Below are 22389 nucleotides of genomic sequence, written 5' to 3' on the forward strand. Positions count from 1 at the left end.
AGCATAAGGGAAGGGAAACAAATAATATAAAAACAGGGAGGGGACAAAACACAAGAGACTATTAAAAATAGAGAACAAACTGGGGCGCCTGGGTGGCTCAGTCGTTTAAGTGGCCGACCTCAGATCATGATCTCGCGGTCCGTGAGTTCGAACCCCGCGTCGGGCTCTGTGCTGACAGCTCAGAGCCTGGAGCCTGTTTCAGATTCTGTGTCTCCCTCTCTCTGACCCTCCCCCGTTCATGCTCTGTCTCTCCCTGTCCCAAAAATAAATAAAACTTTAAAAAAAAAATAGAGAACAAACAGAGGGTTTGCTGGAGGGATCATGGGTGTGGGGATGGGCTTATTGGGCAAGGGGCATTAAGGAGGACACTTGTTGAGATGAGCACTGGGTGTTATATGTAGGGCATGCATCACTGGATGCTACTCCTGAAATCATTATTGCACTATATGCTACCTTGGTTGTAAATTAAAAAGTAAATAAATAAAATAAAAATAAAGGAGAGTCAGGAGGGAGTTTTGGTGGGGGTGGGAAGAACTTTCTGGCAATCAGGGGTGTTGGGAGTGAGCAAGGAAGGGGAGTGGGGCGTCAGAGGCTGTATGGAGGTGGGTCTGGGCGACTGGGCCACCGCCCACTGCATTCTCTCGTTCCCAGGGGGCTGAAGACAAGGGACTCCAGGCCCAAACCTGCGCTGTCCCCAAGTGGCTTCTCCAGGAAGCAGCGGGACAGTGGAGAAGGGGCCCAGGCAGCAGGGAGGGCTCCCCTCTGCCCCAGGGCACCCTTCCAGAAGCTGACTGCTTCAGGCTGTGGGAAGACGTTGGGAGGGGAAGGGGGCAAAGCGCATGTCAGGAGCTCCGCGGCAGACAGCCCAGGAGATGAGCTCAGCACAGGGTTATGGGTGCACAAATGACCCTCTTTGTCCTCAGTCAGCTGGGAACCACTGGAAGGAAGAGGGCATGTGTTCCCGAGCGCGGCAGGCCCACAGCCTTCCCCAGACTGACACTCATCAGAACAGCCATGAATGAGACAGACGTGATCCCTTGGGGCAGGGGAGGCTGGTGCCCCAGGGCAGAACCCAGGCAAGAAACCAGCAATCGGGCCGCATAACTCATCCCACTGAGTTATGTGGGAGAAAATGCTGAAGTGGGGACGGTCTCCCTGGGGATACTGGCACAAGACCTGAATGATGACAAGGAGGCGGCCACGGGAGGGACTTTGAAGAACATTCCAGGCATCACTAAGCCCTTGGTGCTCCCAGAGAATAACGCGCACACACAGGAGAGGCCGGCCATGGCCATGGCCTCCGTGAGGAGCACGGAGCAGGGGACCAAGTGGCGGCAGGGGAAAGACCAGCAGGCAACCACAGTGGCCCAGACCAGAGATAACGATAGCTTGGCCTGACATGGAGGTGGCAGTGGAGATGGGGACTGCCAGGACCTGCTGCTGGGCTCGGGACAAGGGACAGGGTGGGAGGAAGGACACCCAGCAAGCGCAAGAGAGAGTGCCTGACATCACCCATCATCAGGAAAGGGCATATCTAGAGCATACAGCCTCACCCGCCCCACTAGGGGTAGGTGGAATTAAAAAATGGAAAAGAGGGGCGCCTGGCTGGCCCAGTAGGAAGAGCATGCGACTCTTGATCTCGGGGTCATGAGTAAGAGTGCCACATTGGATGTGGAGATTACTTAAAAAAAATTAAAACATAAGATCTAAAAAACAATGGAAAAGAAACGTTGATGAGGATGTGGAGAAATGAAACTCTCATACATTGCTTGTGGGAATGTAAAATGGGGCAGTGCATGTGGAAAAGTCTAGAGCTACCATATGACCCAGCAATCCCACAAGAATGGAAAACAGGCATCCAAACAAAAACTCGTACACAAATGTTCAGAGCAGCACTATTCATAATCGCCAAAATTTGGAAGCACCGTAAATGTCTACCAACAGATGGATAAACACAGTGCAGTAACACCCACACAGCGGGTCATTCGACCACATAAAGGGATGAAGTCCTGATACCTGCTACGACATGGATGGGAACAGTCCAGTCAGGGGAACAAAGGGAGAGGCACAAACGGGCAATACTGTATGATTCCAGATGAGTGGAAATCACACTCATCTGCACAAAGCAGATGAGTGGTTGCAGGGGGCTCGGGGAGGGGAGAATGGGAGTGCCTGTTTCGTGGGTATGAAGTTCCCACGGTGGACGTGTTCTGGAAATAAACAGTGGGGATGGTTGCACAACACTGTGAATGTATACACGGCACTCACGGTAAATTTTACGTCATATTTTTTTCCACAATAAAAATATAAGACTGCCGCCTAGATCCACAGAGGCCACAGAAGTGAGGACCCCTGGGGAGGATGCAGGGGTTGGTGTAAACACAGGAGGTGGGCATGTTTTATTAATGGGAAATTTTCGTCTCTGATGTGAAGCTCCTGAAACATGCAGACATCCCCATTGCCCCATTCCACCTACATGTGTCCCAAACCCAAGCCACCAAACCGGTTGTCATGTGACCACTGTTAACGAATTCAACTAGGGAATGTTCTTGATTTAAAATGAGATGGGGCGCCTGGCTGGCGCAGTCGGTAGAGGATGTGACTCCTGATCTCAGAGTTGTGGGTTCGAGCCCTACATTGGGCCCAGACATTACTTAAAAATAAAAAAGAATTTAATAAAATAAAATAAAACCATGAGATGGAGGAGACCACGAGGGACTGAACGTAGAGAAGGGAAGAGGCCCATGGAGGACCATGAGCGGGTGGAGAGAGGGACCCAGAGTTTACGGGTCAGCCAGAGAGGAGGGGGGAATCAGAGCAGGACAGAGCGACGAGGGGGAAAGGACTGACCGTTGGCATTTGCATTTGTTAAGAGGTGGACCGCCGCAGAGGGGGGTACCCAGCTGGCTGGGGAGTGGGGGGGGGGTGAAGCTCGGGCCCGTAGAGACTCAGCCTTTGGGAACTTTTGCAAAGAATGGGGTGGGAGTGGCCGGGGGCTGTGGGAGAACGCTGCCTTTGCATTTTACCAGGCGAGACACCGGAGCGGTCTGAACGCCCACGGGAGGTTCGCACGGGGGAACTTCCTGCCCAGGAGGGCGGGGTGGGGGTGGGGGGGGAAGGACTGCGGGGACCGGACCTCGAGAAGGGGTGGGGGCCGCCGGGAGTAGGCGAGGGGGCCACGGGGGCGGGCGACGGCTGCGCGGGAAGCGGGCCGACCGACCGGCCGCCGCAGGGCATGGGGGGGGGGGGGGCAGGGCTCGGCCCCGCCCCGCCCCCGGCTGCGACGCCCCGGGCGGCGGAGGGCGGGGCCCAGGCGCGCTCGCCCCGCCCCCCGGGCGCGGAGCCGCAGACAAAGAGGGCGGCGGTGGCGGTGGCGGCCGCGCGGGTGGGGTGGCACGCTCGCCTCCCGCGCCGGCCGCGGGTCCTCCGACACCCCGACCCCCCCACCCCCCCACCCCCAGCCGGAGCCAGTCCCCAGGCCCTGACGTAGGGAGCCTGGCGCAGCGGTGCGGGGGCTCGCGGTGGGGGGTTCCTCGCCATTCCCAAGTGCTGGGATCCGACATCTCTGGGCAAGGCGAGGAGGAGGCAGGAGGGCGGAGGGGGCTGAGAAAGGAGCGCTGGCCTGTGTGTCCGGCGGGGCCTGCGACCCCCGCGAGGCCTGCAAAAGGCCCCCTCCCACTCTTGGTAACGCGGGGAGTAGGGGGTTAACTACATAAATTTCTAGTGGGGCCGTAGGCTGCTACGTGAGGACTCCGCCAACCCCACCTGCGGATTAAGAAATGGGCCAGGGGGGAGCAGAAGCCGGAAGTTGCCCCCTGCCCTGGGGCCCTGAGTCCTGATCAATGGTTCTAGGCTGGCTGACCCGTGTGCCCAAGGGTATACCCTGGGTGTACCTGTGTCTCTGGCTTCTCGGGCCCAGAGAAGTGTCACGGGGACCTCCACACCGAGCTCCACACAAAGCGGGGGTGGGGGGGGGGGTGGGGGTGGGGGGGGAGAGAAGCCAGAGAAAGGAGGCCTGAGCCAAGGGCAGGCTGTCTGCACACTTCTCTTTTCAATGGCCCAGCACAAGTCCTCGTTCCTATTTTCCCAACTCTGGAGTTTGAAATTTGTCAATCCACAGGACCCTCGCAACATCTGACAGCGGATACCTGCATTCCCTTCAGGCAGCTGGCCCCCAGAGCGCACACTGTGACACCTGCTGCTCCTTTCTACACACACGTTTTGCAAAGGAGGTGCCAACACCAATGCTTCCATTCCAGGAGAAACCACAACACCCTTAATATGCTCATGGATTTAGCACGACCCAATCATCAGCTGCTCCCACATCTCTCCAATTGTACCACTAATGCCTTTAAAGCTTGTTTGTTTTTCTTTCTGGACCCAGGATCCAATCAAGGCCACACACGTTACATTTGGTTGTTGTGTGTCCAGTATCTTTTAATCCAGAACAATCTATCCACTCTGTGTTGTTGTTGTTGTTTTAATTTCATGACATTGACCTCTTGGAAGAGTGCAGGGCAGCTGCCTTGCACAAAGCCCCAGAGTCTGGATCTGCCCTCGTTACATTCAGCTTAACTGCTTTGACAAAGTGCTGGGTTCTACCCCCTCCCCACCAACAGCATCAGGAGGTACTGGATCAGGCTGTCCTATTGTTGGGGAGGCTTGATTTAGTTTAATCACGTGGTCAAGGTCGTGGCTGCCAGTTCTCTCCTTTTCCCTTCCAAATTTACAAGAAACCTGGGGTAATACCTTGAGACCCTACGACTATCTTGTTCCCTGACCACCTTTATGTAATGGTTTCACCATCCAAGGATGATCCTTGCCTAAACGAATTGCATCAGTGGCTAAAAGAAAAAAAAGGCCTCAGTTTGTATTCCAACGGGGACACGGCATTACGCCCCACCGTGATGTCAGTGGCCCGGCAACTAGCAGGCCCCCGGTCGCGGCTGCCTGGACAAACCATGACAGCCAACCCCATAATCGTGCCCACCCCTTCTTGCCCAGGGGCAGGAGAGAGAAAGAAAAGGAAGCATGGGTGGGGGCTTCCTCCCAGAAGGCTTCATAGTTTGGTAGTTCGGTGTACGTGTGGGTGTCCGTGTCAGCTGTCTGCACGTTGGTAAGGGTGGATGGGAGAGGAGGATTGGTTAGTTGCACCCAGCACAGAAAAGCAGACGATGTCCCTGGGGACCTCAGTTGGGCAATGACCCCTGGGAATTGGTTTGGTAGTTCTAAGGTGATGCCCTGCCTCTTGTTTATAACAATCACATTGTAAGGTGGCGCCGATGTGATTCAGGGCCTCACTGATTTACCCCATTTCTTCCGGAAGTCCTTGCTACTCGCTGTGGTCGGTCCAAGCACCAGCAGCATGGACATCGCCTGAGCACCTGTGAGAAACGCGGAATCTCAGGCCCCGGACCTGTTTAATCAGAGTCTGCATTTCAACAAGGGCCTTGCGGTGGCGTTGCACTGGCCCAGGACGCCCTCTCGAGGAACCGGGAAGGATGCGCGCGCACACCCGAATGGGGTTCAAACACCAGGTAGATGGTTCAAAGGGTCTCTCCTTCCCTCTCACCCCTTCCCACCCCAAAGCTGCTGAGCAGATGTGTGGTGGCCACCCAGGGTCTGCTGTAATCTGACCATCGGCCCTGGCTCCCGTGCCCTTCTAGCTGCGAGCAGGCCTCTCGGGTGCTGGGAAGGGAGGATACCCCAGGCAGCCTGTGTGAAAACACGAAGCAATTCCTGAGGTCATCGTCAAGATCAAGCTTTGGGTGTAAGCTCACCACAACTGAAAACATCCACCCACCCACCTCTGGGCTCACCTGCCTGGTCCAAGGGCAAGATCCAAGTCTAGCAGTAATCGAAAGGATATTCTTTATGAGGTGCCCTTCATTCCCACTGCTCACAGCAAGCAAGAGGCAGATTGCACTACAAAGAGGGACATGCCTGCCACAGCCCAAAACCAGCCCCTGAGCCCCAGCTTCTCAGTTTCCTCCTTTGGCTCCTAACTCGTCTCATGCCTTACACTTCTTCACAACTCAGGGTCCTCTTCCTGTGTCCCCCCGCCTTCTGTCCCATTAGAGAAACCCCAATTAGAAAATAATAGTGAACATTCTTCTGTCACTGGACATTAACAGTGTCATGTCCATGAGTGAGGCTGTCTCCATCCAGCTGCCTTCACCACCAACCGAATGGCCTGATGGCAACAATTCCAACCCGGGCCAAATGAGATCCCAGGGGAACTGGTGCGGCTCAGCAAAGGTGGGTGATGTCCCCATGGCGATGACCTTGGGAGGCGGGAACCCTTTATTCCCACATGGCCTGTTCTTCCCTGGTGGGGACCCTAAAGTAGAAGGAAGGAAAGACCCGCCCACCCCCACCAGGTGCCCCTGCTGGGCTAAGTGCTTTTTCCTTTGGTGAGTGTGTGTTACACGCATTTCTTGTTTTTAAAGCTTTACTGAGGTGTCCTTGCCATATGATGAAATGCACATATTTGGAGCATACAGTTTAAAGTTTTGTAAGCATACACTCAAGAAACCATCATCACAATCAAGACAGTGACCATTTCCATCATGCTGAAGTGTCCTCGTGTCCCTTTGTCATCCCTCCCTTCTGCCCATCCCTGCAAATGCTGATGTGCTTTCTGTAACTGCAGATTAGTTTGCATTTTCTAGGATTTTCCATCAACGGCTCAGACAGTCCTTGGAACTGAGGGAAGGAAGGAAGACAGGAAAGGCATTTAAAGATTTTGAGACAGGGGTGCCCGGGTGGCTGTTGGTTAAGCATTGGCTTTGGCTCGGGTCACGACCTCACAGTTCATGAGTATGAACCCCGCATCGGGTTCTGTGCTGTCGGCACAGAGCCTGCCTGGGAGCCTCTCTTTTCCTCTCTCTCTGCCCCTCCCCCACTCACACTGTCTCTGTCCCTCTCTAAATAAATAAATAAGCTTTAAAATATATATACAAATACATAAACATTTAAATATACGTGTAAATATATAATAAAACATTTGAGACAATGGTAAAACATGGTGACGCTATGCAGATCATGGCTGTTGGACTTCAATGCCCCGTTCATGGACTGCACAATTATTCCCAGAGGGCCCACTCCAGGACAGGCGGTGTGCAAGGACACAGCCCAGTCCGGCTCACAGGACGCCCCCACTCAAGGGGGAGGGAGCACGTCAGGGCGAGGAGAGCCGCCGTGCAGGGTGGAGGAAGATGGAAAGAGGGGACAGGCGTGAGCCCACTGCCCTCCCCATGGCCCCCGCAGCCCCGTGGGCCCTTCTCTCCCCCAACCGTCGCCTCTTTGCTCGTGGCCAGCCTCTCCCCTTGTGAAAAGGCCCGGGGGGAGGGAGAGAGGGGTCTGTGGATCCTCAGCACACAGAACGGTGGCTGGCTCAGCAAGCAGGTGCTGGAGGAAAGACCTTGCTGCCGCAAGGCAGGCTGGTGTTTGACGTCTCCGAATGTGGACAGAGGGCGGAAGGTGGTGGTGGTGAGGCACTGGGCCCCCAGACTGAGAGAAGAGTGGAGGTGTGGCCAGGCCTGGCAGGGAGTGGGCGGAGTAGGCCGGGAGGCCAGTTTCCTTTGTCACAGAGGGTCTCCTATGCACCTGCCAGCAAGACCGTGATGGTGGCAGGGGGCGGGGGAACCAAGGTATGGAAGACTGGGGTGACGGGGGGGTGGGGGGGGGGGCGACAAAGAGGGGCTTGATTAGATCCCTGACAAAGCGGTCCAGGTGCCAGAGGGCAGGACGCAGGCCCGCAGCAGGAAGGGCTCCAGGAAGGGCTCTCAGAAGGCACTGTGTGCCTTGGTGCTGATGCTCTCCCTCCCCACCTTCCACCGTCTGCAACCTGGATCCTTCCTCTTCCTAACTCAAGGGGCAAGACCGCAGGATCTTTCTACATTTTCAAGCTTGTCGGTATGTCGCATCCCCGCCCCCACCCCCGCCCGCACCCCAACACCCCTGCTCGGTTAAGTGGAAGACAAGAAGAAGATGACAGAAATAGAAGTAGGGCTCTGACATGCCACATTTAGTGCGTTTGTGGCAGGTGCTTGTGGCTGGTGCTCGTGGCCGGTGCTCATGGCAGGCCGCAGCGGTAGAATAAGGGGCCCGAGCAGTGAGCATCTCAATAGCCACTGCAAAAGCATTTGACAAAATCTAACAACTCTTCATGATAAAAACACTCAAACTAGGAATAAAAGGGAACCTCCTTGACTTGATAAAGAGCATCTGTGAAAGACCTACAGCTAATTTTATACTCACTGGTGAAAGACTGGAAGCTTCTCCTGTTAGATCAGGAGCAAGGCAAGGATGTCTGCTCTCACCAATCTATTCAATATTGTACTCGAGATCCTAGCCAGAGCAAAGAGGCAAGAAAGAAATAAAAGGCATCCGGATTGGAAAGGCAGATGTAAAACTATCTCTATTTGCCCATGACATAATCCTACATATAGAAAATCCTGAAGAATCCACTAAAAAACAATTAGAGCTAATAAATGAATTCAGTAAGCTTGCAGAATACAGGATCAGTATCTAAAAATCAACTGTATTTCGATACAGTGCCAGTGAGAACAATGAAAAAGAAATTAAGAAAACAATTCCAGGGGCGCTCGGGTGGCTCAATCGGTTAAGCGTCCGACTTCAGCTCAGGTCATGATCTCACGGTTCGTGGGTTCGAGCCCCGCATCGGGCTCTGTGCTGACAGCTCAGAGCCTGGAGCCTGCTTCGGATTCTGTGTCTCCCTCTCTCTCTCTGCCCCTCCCCCACTCGCACTCTGTCTCAAAAATAAATAAACATTAAAAAAAATTTTAAATAAAAATAAATAAATAAATAAATAAATAAATAAATAAAACAATTCCAGGGATGCCTGGCTTGACTCAGTCAGAAGAGCGTGCCTTGGTCTCGAGATTGTGAGTCTGAGTCCCATGTTGGGTGGAGAGACTACTAAAAAAGAAAAACAAACTTAAAAAAAAAAAAAGGAAAAAGAAAACAATTCTACTTATAAAAGCATCACAAAGAATAAAATACTCAGGAATAAATGTAACAAAAGTGTAAGACACTGTTTAAAGAAACTGAAGAACCAGGGCAGCTGGGTAGCTCAGTTGGTTGAAGGGGTTGAGCAAAGGGCTCTTGATTTCGGCTCAGGTCGTGATCTCGAAATTCGTGATCTCGAAATTCGTGAGACTGAGCCCAGTTTGGGAACACGTCGGGCTCTGTGCTGACAGCGCAGAGCCTGCTAGGGATTCTCTCTCTCCCTCTCTCTCTACCCCTCCCTTGCTCATGTTTTCCCCCTCTCTCTCAAAATAAACAAACATTTAAAAAAAAGAAAGAAATTGAAGACCCACGTGGAAAGACATCCCATGTTCATGGGTCATACTCCACCCACAACTGATCTACAAATTCAATTCCGCTGGCCTCTTTTCAGAACCCGGCAAGCTGATCCTAAAATTCACATACAAACTGAAGGGACCCAGAACGATCAGAACAGTCTTGAAGGGTACAAAAATGGAGGACTCACACTTGCTGAATTTAAAATTTACTTACAAGGCCAGAGTAAAAGCAGCGTGGCACTGGCATGAAGACAGACATTTCTCCAGAAAAAATCTCTAAGTGGCCAACAGCGCACGAAGAGATACTTCACATCACTTAGACATCAGGAAATGCAAATCAAACCCACAGTGATACCACCGCACAGACAGTAGGATGGTGATAATCAGATGCACGTGTTGGGGGAATGTGGCGAAACTGGACCCTCTCCCACTCCCGCAGGAATGTAAAATGGCCTGTCCCTGCCGAAGAGTTCCGCGGCTCCTCACAAAATTAAACAGAATTACCATCCGATCCAGCAACGCCATTTCAGGGCATATACCTGCAAGAATTAAAAGCAGGGACTCGGGGCGCCCGGCTGGCTCAGTCGGTAGGAGCGCGCAACTCTTGATCTTGGGGTTGTGGGTTTGAGGCCTACGTCGGATACAGAGATTACTTAAAATCTTTTCTTTTAAAGAGTAGACCCCATCCTAATGACCACCACTCCAGCCAGCAGCACCGCTCGCTAGAAGGCAGTGGTCCAGTACCTCTGTGCTCTCTGTTCTTAACATTTGTTTATTGATTGATTGAGTTTTGAGAGAGAGAGAGAGAGAGAGAGAATGGGGAAGGAGCAGAGAGACAGGGAGACACAGAATCCCAAGCAGGCTCCAAGCCGTTAGCGCAGAGCCCGACGTGGGTCTTCAACTCCGAAACCCGAGCTGAAGTCGGACCAAAAATTAAATTTTTTAAAAAATGAAATAACGGGCAACCGGGTGGCTCCGTCCGTTAAGCGTCCGACTCCGGACTGTGGCTCAGGTCACGATCTCGTGGTTTTTGAGTTCAAGCCCGGCATCGGGCTCCGTGCTGACAGTGCAGAACCTGCTTGTGATTCTGTCTCTCCCTCTTGCTCTTCCCCTGCCCTCCCCTCTCTCTCAAAATCAATAAACTTAAAATAAAAGCAGGGACTCAAACAGATATGTGCACACCCATGTTCACAGCGGCATTACTCACAATAGTGAAAAGGTGGAAGCAACCGCGATGTCCATCAACGGATGAACGGATAAATATTATTTGCTACAGTCACACTGTCATGTTATTCAGCAGTAAAAAGAGATTTAGGGAGCGCCTGGCTGGTTTGGTCAGAAGCATGTGTGACTCTTGATGTCAGGTCATGCGTTCAAGCCCCACGTTGGGTGTAGATATTACTACTACTACTACTACTACTACTACTAATAATAATAATAAACGTAAAAACAGAAACTTAGTACTTATTTGGGCTACAATATAAATGAACCTTGAAAACATGGTAGGGGCACTCTTGATCTCGGGGTTGTGAGTTTGAGCCCTATATTGGGGGTAGAGAGCACTTAAAAAATATTTTTTTAACAGAAAACATGATAAATCTAAGAAGCCACACACATAAACAATCAAAGACTGTATTTGTATGGTTCGTATGGTTCAAAGTAGATTCGTGGTTGCCAGGGGCTGGGAGGCGTTGGGTTAAATGCATATATGACTGCTTAAGAAGATGGGGTTTCTGGGGCACCTGGCTGGCTCAGGTGGTTGAGCGTCGGACTCTTCATTTCGGCTCAGGTCAGGATCTCGTGGGATCGAGCCCCGTGTTGGGCTCCACGCCATTAGCCCTTAGGATTCTCCCCACCCCCCTGTTTCAAAATCAATAAACTTTTAAAAAAAAAAAAAAGGAAGAAGAAGAAGAAGACAGGGTTTCTTTTTAAGGCGAGGACAATGTTCCGGAATGAGGTAGTGGGGACAGTTGCACAGCTCTCTGAACATAGTAAAAACCGCCGACTGCACCTATTACCAGGGTATGTGAATTATACCTCAATAAAGCTGTCGTCTGTTCTGTGCATGTGAGCCATCAGGAGCAAAGAACCCGGAACTCAAGGCTAGGACAGAGACTTGGGGTTCTTGACGGGGTGGCAGAGGTATGCACGTATGTGCATTTCCCTGGGCTGCACTGTGTCCCCAGTGGGGTCCCTTACTCTCATACGGCGCAGAGGCCACAGGCAGACACAGCCTGGACAGGGAGAAGTGCCACTGACACTAAAGGAGCACCCATGTCTACAGGCAAGGGGTCCGGCTGGTCTTTGGGGACAAAAGTTCCTTTCTGCTCTGAGAAAAAGATCAGACTGGGCCAGGGAACGCTCTCCCTGCTGTGCCTGGGGCTCCAGCCCCGAGAAATGGGGTCTTGTGGGACAACGAATGGTTTTCCCTGTTTTCCAGATCCTTTGTATTCAATCCTCTTTTGTGTCCTCTTTATTTTTTTTAATTAAAAAAATTGTTTAATGTTTAGTTTTGAGAGACAGAGCATGAGCAGGCAAGGGGCAGAGAGAGAGGGAGACACAGAATCTGAAACAGGCTCTAGGCTCTGAGCTGTCCCCAAAGAACCCTATGTGAGGCTTGAATTCGCGAACTGCGAGATCATGACCTGAGCCTAAAACTGACTGAGCCACCCAGGTGTCCCGAGTTTTAAAAAAAAATTTAAGTTTATTTATTTATTTATTCTGAGACAGAGAGAGAAAAAGAGCGAGCGCAGGGGAGCAGCAGAGAGACAGAGAGAGAATCCCAAGCAGACTCTGCACTGTCAGCACAGAGCCTGACGTGGGGCTGGAACCCAAGAACGGTGAGATGGTGACCTGAGCCCAAACCAAGAGTTGGGCGTTTAACCTGAGTGAGCTGCCCAGGTGCCCCAAAACTACATCCAGCCTCTGACTCGGTCCAAATTTCTTCAAGAGTTTTAAAAGGGATCAATGTCCCCAGAGACTGGTCTGTGATGGCTGCAGCTCAGACTAGGAAATTGCAGAGGACACCTGGCATGACGGGCTCTCCTCCTGGGGGTCTACTTGCCCCCGGTTTGGCCTCTCTCTGAAGGAAAGCTTGGTTCTGAGCTTTGCTGCACAGGTTCACCCCAAGCGCTCCTCCGACATGGAGCCTCCCTGAAGGCAGTCCCAGCCTCAACTGTGGCAGCCTCCCCCCAAGTGCCAGGGGGAGCCCGAAGGGTCACCTCCGTGTCACCTCTCAACCACGGCTCATTTCACGCCTGTCACGCTGCGCAGGTGGCCCTCGGCTTTCCACACACCCCCATGAGGTCGGCGTTAAATGAAGTACTACATCAATCCCTCTCTGAGGAAGTGAAGAGCCCACAGCCTTGGGGTCGCTTGCCTTTCGGTGGAATGATTGCAAGAAAGGAAGCAGTGAGGGTGGGATCCCACGGTGTCACCGACCAACCAGTGCTGCCCAACCTTTCGCCGGCAGCCCCGGTGCCCCACCACTGGGATTCCAAGGGACTGCCTTTCGGTCCGGGCCCGAGTTATTACCGAAGCCGATTCCACGAGCGGGTAATGACAATGGCTGAGCAAGATTTCCAAACAGCGGGAACACGACGAGAGGAAACAGCCCGGGGCGGATGGCGAGAAAGGAAGAAAGAAGGCGAAGGGCGGCGAGCGGGAAAAGCGGAGGGCGGCGCGCGCCCCGGGAGACAGGGCCTGAGACACTGTGGATGAGTGGCGCGGCCAGGACCGAGCAAGGTTCCCCGTCCCGCCCCCTCCCGCTCGCAGTGGCCAGAACTAGGCTCACAGCACTAAAGCTGGGCTCCCGCGGCAGCCCCCATCCCCCCCCCCCGACCGCTCCCCACCGATGCTTACAGCAGCTCCCCCTATTCCTCTCAAGAGACCCCATTCCCGCGTTCAACACCGCGCGGACTAGCACCCGCTCCCGAGTCCTGACCGGTAAAGCCGGAGTTGAAGTGCATACCTGTCTGCGCCCGGTCTGCCCCTGGGTCCCGACTCCCTCCGACCTTGAACTCCCTCCACTCAGCCCCGGGGCGTGCGTCTCAGGCCCCTCCATCCGGGACATTTCCCTAGACACCCCTCTGAGCGCACACAGAAAGTACACACGGGCGGGGCCGCAGGAGCCTCCGCGCACACACAGACGGGGCACAGGCACGCACTCACGAAGTCACGCCACGCACAGGCAAGGAAACCCCGCTCCGGGCCACCGGGCTGGGCTCGGGTTCCGAGCCCGCGGCCGGGCGTATCCCCTTCCTCCTCGCCGAGCACCCGCCGGTCCACGCCCCCCGCCCGCGACTCGGGGCCCGAGGCCCCGCAGGGCAAAGAGCCAGCCGGGCACCGCCGCCCGCACAGGGCGCACCCCGCGCTGAGCCCGCGGCACCCCGGGCCTGGGAACCCACCATTTGGGCCGGGCCGGGCCGGAGAGTGAGCGCCGCGCTAAGCACCCAGACCGCCCACGCGCTCCTGCTCCGCTGGGCCGCGGGGACCTGAATTGGGCCGCCCCCCGCGCCGCGGGTGCCCGGCTCCCTCCTCCGCCCTGGGGCCAGCGGGGCCAGCGTGTGCCGGGAACGGAGCCCGTTGCTATGCAACCTCCATCCCGCGCCGGCGCCGGCGGCACCGCGCCTCCGGGCTCCCGGGCCCGGGGGTGCAGGCGCGCCGGACCCGGGGCCGAGCCCCACTTCCCGAGCCGGGCCGAGCCGGATCCAGGGCTCACGTCCCCTCTGGGCGCCCGAAGGATGCGCCCTGCACCCCATCCCCACGCAGCTCCCCCCCCCCCATCTGTGACCGGTTCCCACGGAGCGCCAACACCCAGCAGCCCCCGAAACTGAGGGCGGGAATGGCTCCCTACCTCTTCCTCTCCGAGCCCTCCAGCCCCAGCCAGGTCTGTGGCCGGCTGCTTCCCCAGGTGGCGCCCACGCCCCCCCGCCCCAGCGGCCCCGCCGCCCTACCTGAAGCATCACTTTGTACTGCTCCTCCGGTTTCTGAACCACGCACATATTACATCCCATGGTGCTGGCCGGCGGGGGGGAGGAGGGCGGGAACGGGAAAACGCCTTTCACTGGCCGGAGTGCGGGACCTCGGGTCCCGGGCCGGGGCCGGGGGCCATACCCTAGCGCAGGGGGCGGGCCGCCTAGCGGGGGAGGGGAGGACGGCCCGAGGGAGGGGCGGCTCCACGCCCCTCGGGTTAACTGGGCTGGCTGAGGCCGGGCGCGGGCATGCTCCCTCGCACCGGGCCGGGAGAAAAAGGGCAGCGGGGGATGGGCGGGCGCGCCGGGCGTTGCTGGGCGACGGCCCCCCAGGAGGCGCGGGGGCGCGCCGGGCCGCCGGGGGCCGTCAGGGGCCGTGGGCCGCGCGCCTCCCCGCCCGCGGGGCCCGCCGCTGCCGCTGCCGCTGGCGCTGCCGCTGCCGCCTCCGGCTCCCACCCATGGCCACCGGCCCCGGGAGCCCGGCCCTCGCGCTCGGCGCCGCGGCCCGGCCCGCCGACTGGGGGACGGCGGCGCGGCGGCGGTCCCCGCCCGCGGCCAGGCCCGCGCCCACGCTCCCGCCTCGCCCGGCCGCGCTCACGGCGCTCCCGGCGCCCGCTCTCTGGCCCGCAGTCGGCCCCGCAGTCTCCAGCTCCCGCCCGGGACGACGGGCACGCGCGCGCGCCCGCGGCGGCGGCGGCGGCGGTGGGGGGGGAGGGGCGCGGGGACGGGGCGCACGCGCGCGGGGGAGGGGAGCTGGGCGGGGTGGAAGCGCGAGCGGCGGGGGCCGCGGGAGCGGGCGCGGAAAGGCGGGGGCGGGGCCTTGGCTTGGGTGGTCGGGGGGTCCCGGCTCCCCGCTACCGCCGGCGTCGGGTCCCCGGGCTCTCCGCGCTGGACGTGCGGCCGACGCGGTGCGGGCCCGGGGGACAGGCGTCCTGTTCGGAAGAGCGCCTCCCGGGATCCCCCAGAGAGCTCGGGGCCTCGGGAGGGGGGCGCGATTTCAGCCCAGTTCCGGGGGTCTCCACCCCTCCCTCCGACTTCCCTTTAATGACTGCTTCTAGCCTTCAAGTGAGGCGTTCCCCCGCTGTCGTTTAAATGGACACCTTTGTTAAAATAAGCTAAAAACAAGGAAATAAAAAGAGGTGGGGGGAGAGCCCACCAGGGCTCCGGATGCCCTGGGTCCCTCGCGCGCGCGCACGGAACTGGCCCACCTGAGTCCCCTGCCTACCTGTGTCTCTCAGCCCCAGCCCGAGCTCGGGCACACCGCTTCGACGTTCCCTCCGTTTCTCTCTCTCCCACAACCTGCCGTCTCTCTTCTTGGACAAGCCTGGAGAGAGAAGGCCTTTGCCTGGAAAGCAGCGTCGGATTGAGGGCTGGGTTCCCATGGGGTGCCCGGGAGAGTTGCTGAGCCCAAGCCCCCCCCCCTCCCCCCCCCGCTGCAGAAGATCACTTGATTAAATTGCTGCACGCTTCATTTCCAGGCGTTGGCAAGTGACGGAATCATTAACCACACTGGGCGGTTTAATTAGACGGCGGCGGTTGGGAAAGGCCCCTTCTTCCTCCCTGACTCCTGGGCAAGAGGATAGGAATCGAACGGTGGGTCTGCTCCAGAGTTTTGCATCTGTCTTCTCCTGGCCTTCTTCTCCTTGTGTCTCCTCTGTATCTGTGTCCAACCTTCTCTTTTCTTATAAGGACACTGGTCATTGGATTTAGGGCTCACCCTACTCCAGCATGACCTCTTATTAGCTTGATTACATTTACAAGGGCCTGAATTCCAAATAAGGTCATATTCACAGGTACCAGGGAGGGGGCCTTGAACTTTTTGGAGGACAGAATTCTACCCACCACACATAGCGAAGTCCACATTCAAGGACAGCATAGACTGCTCCTTCTTTTTAATGTGTTTATTTCTTTTTGAGAGAAAGCGCGCGCACACCTGAGGACACGACCAGGGGAAGGGGAAGGGCGGAGAGAGGGAAACAGAGCCCAAGTAGGCTCTCCGCTGACAGCAGAGAGCCCCATGTAGGGCTCAAACTAACAAACCATGAGATCACGACCTGAGCCAAAGTCCGATGCTTAAACGACTGAGCCACCCAAGTGCCTGCATAGACTGGGTCACTGGGAATGATGATGGGGAGAGCAGCAATCTTATTCCCATTCCTTGGTTCGCAGCACCTTGTATTGACTATTGACTCATTGCATTTGTCACATTATGGAGTAAGGTTCCCCAGCACCACAGGATGTTTGCCCTGAGCCAGCATCTTTGCTGCACCTTCAATGGGCTCTGGGTGTTTCTGGGTGATGCAGTGTGAGGCAGGGCAGTGGCTCCCATGCATGTGTGCTTTTTGCCATACCTCGTTTCTTGGAAAAAGACACCCTTGCTCTGAAGTATTGTTCTGTGGCATACCGTGTCAATAGATCAGGTGTGTGTAAGCCCTCAGAGGGATTGCTAGCAGAGACGCTGTGCATAGGGAAGGCAAATCCAAATCCAAAGTTGGACTAATTACTCCCCCCCCCCCATCAGGGTGAGAGGAAGCCGATATAACCTTTCTGCTACCAAACGGCTGGCTGGTCCCCTTAAGAAATGACATCACACCAAGAGCTCCACATTGATCTCTGCTTGCTGGTGGATTGGGCATTCAATGATGGCAGTATTGAGATCAACCTTGCTGAGAGAGAACCCTTCCTTCTAGGCCCACGCAGAACCTCCAGCCCTTCCACCACAGCCATTGCCTTCATGGATCCATTGCACCATGGAGAGAAGCTAGCTGACCACCACAGGGTTCCTTCTATCCGCCTGGTGGCTCAGTTTGAGTTTCCTGCTCTGCCAGGGGTCATTGGCAGAGACACAGGAATCCACGTACCCTTCCCGTGCACTCCCCTAGGTACATTAGGTATCTCCACCTCTTCTCCAAAGCTTCTGCCCTCTTACTGTAACATTGTGATTTATGATGAAAATTATATATGTTTGGTCTTTGTCCCTGTTTTTGGCTCAGAGCTCCTAAAACTCTTGGAATTTCCTGTGATGAGAGTCATAAAGGTGTCTTTTGTTTTGTGAATGCGGTGACTTTTGTACAGCACCTAAGGATGGGGCTGGTTGCCAGGAGACCCAACTGAATAATTAGAGGGTTGGAACTTTCCTTCCTCCTTCCCCAACCTCCACAGAGGGAAGAGGGGCTGGAGATTGAATCAGTGGCCACTGGCCAATGATTTAATCAATCACGCCTTTGTAATGAAGCCTCCTTTGAAACCCAAAAGGGAGAAAAAAGGAACAGGGTTTGGAGACCTGGGTTGGAGGTATGGGAGAGTGACATGCTTCAAGAGAACACAGAAGCTCTGTGCCTTGCCCTCATACCTTGCCTTACATATCTCTTCAATCGGGCTACCCCTGAGTTATATACGGTTATAATAAACTGGTGATCTAGTAAGTTTCTCTGAGTCCTGTGAGCTGCTCCACCAAATTAATCTGGCCCATGGAGGGGGTCTTGGAAACCTCTGCAGTGGCAGTGGGTCTGCCAGTACTTACTTAGCTCATGATGGACGGCCTCAGTCACATAGGTACTTGATGGCCCATGGCCAGCTTCTTTTTTTTTTTTTTTAGCGCTTATTGATTTGTTTTGAGACAGAGCACGCACAGAGAGAGAGAGAGAGAGAGAGAATCCCAAGTCAGCACAGAGCCCGACGTGAGCCTCCATCTCACCAATTGTGAGATCATGACCTGAGTTGAAATCAAGACTCAGACACTTAACCCACTGAGCCACCCAGGCACCAACCCCCCTCCCCCACGGTCAGCTTCTAAGTCTGTATCGTGGCCCAGTAACATGATGGCAGCTGCTTTATTGTTAAGGTTGATTTACTTTTGAGAGAGACAGAACAAGCAGGAGAGGGGCAGAGAGAGAGGGAGACAGAAGATCCAAACCAGATTGGGCTGACAGCGCAGAGCCCAGTGCGGGGCTTGAGCTCACGAACCTCGAGATCATGACCCGAGCAGAAGTCTGACGCTTAACGGACTGAGCCACCCAGGCGCCCAATAGCTGCTTTTTGAAGAGTAAGTACCTCTGCCACAGAACATAGGGCCTTGCTCCAGACCTTTATGGGTCTGTGCTCGGATCCTTCCACTGAGGTTTCCCAGACTCTTCACAGCATTATTATTATCTACCATGGACAGATCCTCTCGAGCCTTTAGGTTGGCTGTGTCTTATGGCTGTAATGGCACAGCAGTTTGCTCTGCGCCCCACTCAAAACAGGTCATGCCTGTGTGTCCCAAGACCTGCTTGAGCAGACATTCCACCAATTCAGTGATCTACTCAGCATCATGCCAAATACATCCCTTTCCTTGTTGGAGTTAGTGGCGGTTTCCTTTTGCCATCAGAAAATCCTAACAGCCTTTTGCCTCGTTGAGTCCGAGAGAACAAAATGGGTCACCAGCAGCTCTACTGGAGCCACTGGAGGAAATTTGGCCAGGGTTCTCAGTTCTTGCTGAATCTGCTTAAACCACCACAGTCTGATCCAGAAACCCGGCCTTAATGTGTGCCGCCGGTGTTTCCATCAGTGCTTGAAAGACCCAGGCTTCATTAAGTTGGATTTAGTGAACTTCCTTGAATGAGTCATCCAAGAGACCTACCTTAACTGCACAGATCCAAGATGCCTACCTTACTGCTAACTCGTTGTACATAAAATAAAATAAAACCACTTCAATGAGGACTCCTGGGTGACTCAGTCAGTTAAGCATCTGACTTTGGCTCAGGTCATGATCTCACGGTTTGTGAGTTTGAGTCCCGCATGGGGTGAGCTTGAGCCCTGCATCAGATGAACACAAGCCCCACTTCAGATAAGCCCCAAATCTCTCTCTCTCTCTCTCTCTCTCTCTCTCTCTCTCTCTCCCCCCCCTTGCTCACTTGCACCCTCTCCCTGAAAGAAAGAAAGAAAGAAAGAAAGAAAGAAAGAAAGAAAGATCCTAACAAATACGAAGCCCTCTGAGAGTGTGGGGGAAGAAAGATCAGACACAGTCAATTGATTCAGGGATAGCTACTTTGATCTGAGCTCAACAACGAGGAGGAGAGTAGAAGGACACCCCCGCATAGCAGGAGGGCTGTCTCCACCATGATTGTCATGGCTGTTGTAACATTCTTTAGCCTGAAGACCAAATGCCAGGGCGAGCTTCACCCAAGCTTTTATCTGGACTGGTCCTGTCATGACTCTGCTGCTATCCCTCCATGCCCTGAAGCTTGGATCTCCTGAAGACACCATATCACCTTGTAGAAGGGTTCCACTTCAAGCCACCCTTGGTAGTTGCAAAGAGGTCAGGAGCTTACTCTTTTATTTTTTCACTGGATATGGTTCCTGGTCCCCAGCCCAGCCCTGCCAGATGCCCATCTGGGGAACCCTGTTTCCCAGTAGTCACTAATGACCTTGCCCACTGGCTTCCCCAGAAAGGAACTCCCAGGGAAGCTGAGGCCAGACCCCAGCCCAGAAACTCTGTCCAGCTTCTCTTCAGTTTTTTTTTTTTAACGTTTATTCATCCTTGAGAGACAGAGAGAGACAGAGCATGAGTGGGGAAGGGACAGAGAGAGGGAGACACACCATCTGAAGCAGGATTCAGGCTCTGAGCTGTCAGCACAGAGCCCGACACAGGGCTCGAACTCAGGAACTGAGAGATCACGACCTCAGCCAAAGTCAGACGCTCAACCGACTGAGAATCCTAAGCAGGCTCCTGGCTCAGTGTGGAGCCCAACGCAGATCCCACGATCCTGGGATCATGACCTGAGCTAAAATCAAGAGTCAGACTCAACCGACTGAGCCATCCAGTCGCTGCCCCTTTCTAGTTTTTTTTTTTTATCCAGATGCACAGAATCTGATTACTCACTATCCATAAAATTTGTCCACTTAAGACCCACTTTCATTTTGTTTATTTTTTTTTAAGATTTTTTTTAAGGGGTGCCTGGGTGGCTCAGTCAGTTAAGCATCTGACTCTTAACCTTGGCACAGGTCATGATCTCATGATTCGTGTGTTCAAGCCCTGCATCGGGCTCTACACTGATGGTGCAGAGCTTGATTGGGATTCTGTTTCTCTTCTCTCTGCTCCTCACGTGCTTGTGCTCACTCTCTCAAAATAAATAAATAAACTTAAAAAAAGATTTAAGGTTTAAAAATTTTGTATATAATTTATTGTCAAATTGGCTTCCATACAACACCCACTGCTCATCCCAACAAGTGCCCTCCTTAATGCCCATCACCCACTTTCCCCTCTCCCACCTGCCCCCCATCAACCCTCAGTTTGTTCTCTGTATTTAAGAGTCTCTTATGGTTTGCCTAAGATTTTTAACTTTTTTTAAAGTGTATTTTATTTATTTTGAGAGAGAGTGTGAGCAGGGACAGGGTAGAGAAAGAAGGAGAGAGAGAATCCCAAGCAGACTCTGCACAGTCAGCACAGAGCCCCACACAGGGCTTGATCTCACAAACCATGAGATCATGACCTGAGCCAAAATCAAGAATCAGGCACTTAATTGACTGAGCCACCCAGGAGCCCCCCTTTTTAGAGATCATTTAAAACTAATCTCGGGGCACCTGGGTAGCTCAGTCGGTTACACATCCAACTTCGGCTCAGGTCATGATCTCACAGTTTGTAGGTTCGAGCCCCGCATCGGGCTCTGTGCTGACAGCTCGGGGCCTGGAACCTGCTTTGGATTCTTTGTCTCCCTCTCTCTCTGCTCCTCCCCCACTCATGCTGTCTCTGTCTCTCAAAAATAAAATAAAACATTAAAAAAAAATCTCTGTATCCAACGTGGATCTCGAACTTACAACCCTGAGATCAAGAGTCACACACTCCACCGACAGAGCCAGCAAACACCCCACATTTTATTTTAAAAATAAACTCATTAACACCCACGAAGCTACCACCTGACCCTGGCACAGGACCACTACCAGTAACTTACATGTACCATCATGACCCTATAGTGGCCAATAGCCTGCGTTAAGACTTATCATTCTCAGGGCGTCTTGGTGGCTCAGTGGGTTAAGCATCCAACTCTTGATCTCAGTTCAGGTCTTCACCTCAGGGTCTCAGGCCCCACATTGGGCTCCATGCTAGGTGTGGAACCTACTGAAAAAAAAGATTTCATCATTCTCTTGCTTTGGAAAATTACAATAGAATATATATAACACAAAATTTGCCATTTTTACCATTTTTAAGTATAATTCAGACACATTAACTACATTCCCAATGCGCAACTCTAACCATTATTTCCAAAACATTTTAATCACACCAAAAAGAAACTGTATCTCCGTTAGGCACTGGCTCCCCATTCCCCTCCTCCAGACCCTGGTAATTTTTTACCTATTTTCTGTTTCTGTGAATTTGCCCATTCTAGATATTTCATTTAGGTGGAATTGTATAATACTTGTCAGTTTATAACTGATTTCTTTCAATTAGTATAATGTTTTCAAGACTCACCCATGTTGTAACATGTATCAGACTTCATATCTTTTTTTTAAATTTCCTCCCATATCAAAAAATGAAAAATTCCCTCTCATTTCTGCAAATCCATGCCCTTCTCTGCAGTGGGAGGCCCTCAGGCCGCACTCTCAGGTAAAGACTATTTCTCGAGAAGCAAATGTCCCATCAGTCACTTGAACTCACAACCCTGAGATCAAGAGTTGGACGCTTAACCAACAGAGCCACCCAGGTGTCCTGAGAATTTTATGTCATTTTAAGGCTGAATGGACCACATGTGCCTTTCCATTTATCTGTCAATGGGCATTTGAGTTGCTTCCCCCTTGTTTACGTGTTTTTTAAATTTTTTTGACCATAGTTGACACACAATGTTACGTTAGTTTCAGGTGTACAACAGGTCTAGATGTCACGCTGTGCCCACCACCATTGTGACTACCTTCTGTCACCGTACAATGCTGTTACAATACCACTGATTCCCTATGCTGTGCCTTTTATTCCTGTCACCTTCTTTATTTCATAATGGGAAGCCTGTATCACCTACTCCCTTTCACCCATTTTGTCCATCCTTAGTTTTTATTTTTTTAAAGAAATTTTTTCAATTATTTATTTATTTATTTATTTATTCTTTTAAACTAGG

General features: G+C 53.5%; 2 protein-coding genes across 3 annotated transcripts in view; one reads left to right on the forward strand and one right to left on the reverse strand.

Annotated features, from left to right (window-relative positions):
* PDZD4 (PDZ domain containing 4) overlaps positions 1 to 14438 on the reverse strand; it is a 30840-nt gene extending 16402 nt beyond the window's left edge. For both annotated transcript variants that reach the window (XM_042974440.1, XM_042974439.1), the window contains exon 1: positions 14285 to 14438. In XM_042974440.1, coding sequence (XP_042830374.1) covers positions 14285 to 14344 — 60 coding nt within the window. In that variant the 5' untranslated portion in view covers positions 14345 to 14438. The remainder of the gene's footprint in view (positions 1 to 14284) is intronic.
* Positions 14439 to 18715: 4277 nt separating this feature from the next.
* Positions 18716 to 18905, forward strand: LOC122235302 (40S ribosomal protein S29-like). The gene is given in 2 exon segments (XM_042973987.1): positions 18716 to 18772; positions 18774 to 18905. Coding segments are annotated over 2 exon segments (189 nt in total).
* The last annotated feature ends 3484 nt before the right edge of the window (positions 18906 to 22389 follow it).

Source organism: Panthera tigris, chromosome X, assembly GCF_018350195.1.
Source record: "Panthera tigris isolate Pti1 chromosome X, P.tigris_Pti1_mat1.1, whole genome shotgun sequence".
Taxonomy (NCBI): Eukaryota; Metazoa; Chordata; class Mammalia; order Carnivora; family Felidae; genus Panthera; species Panthera tigris.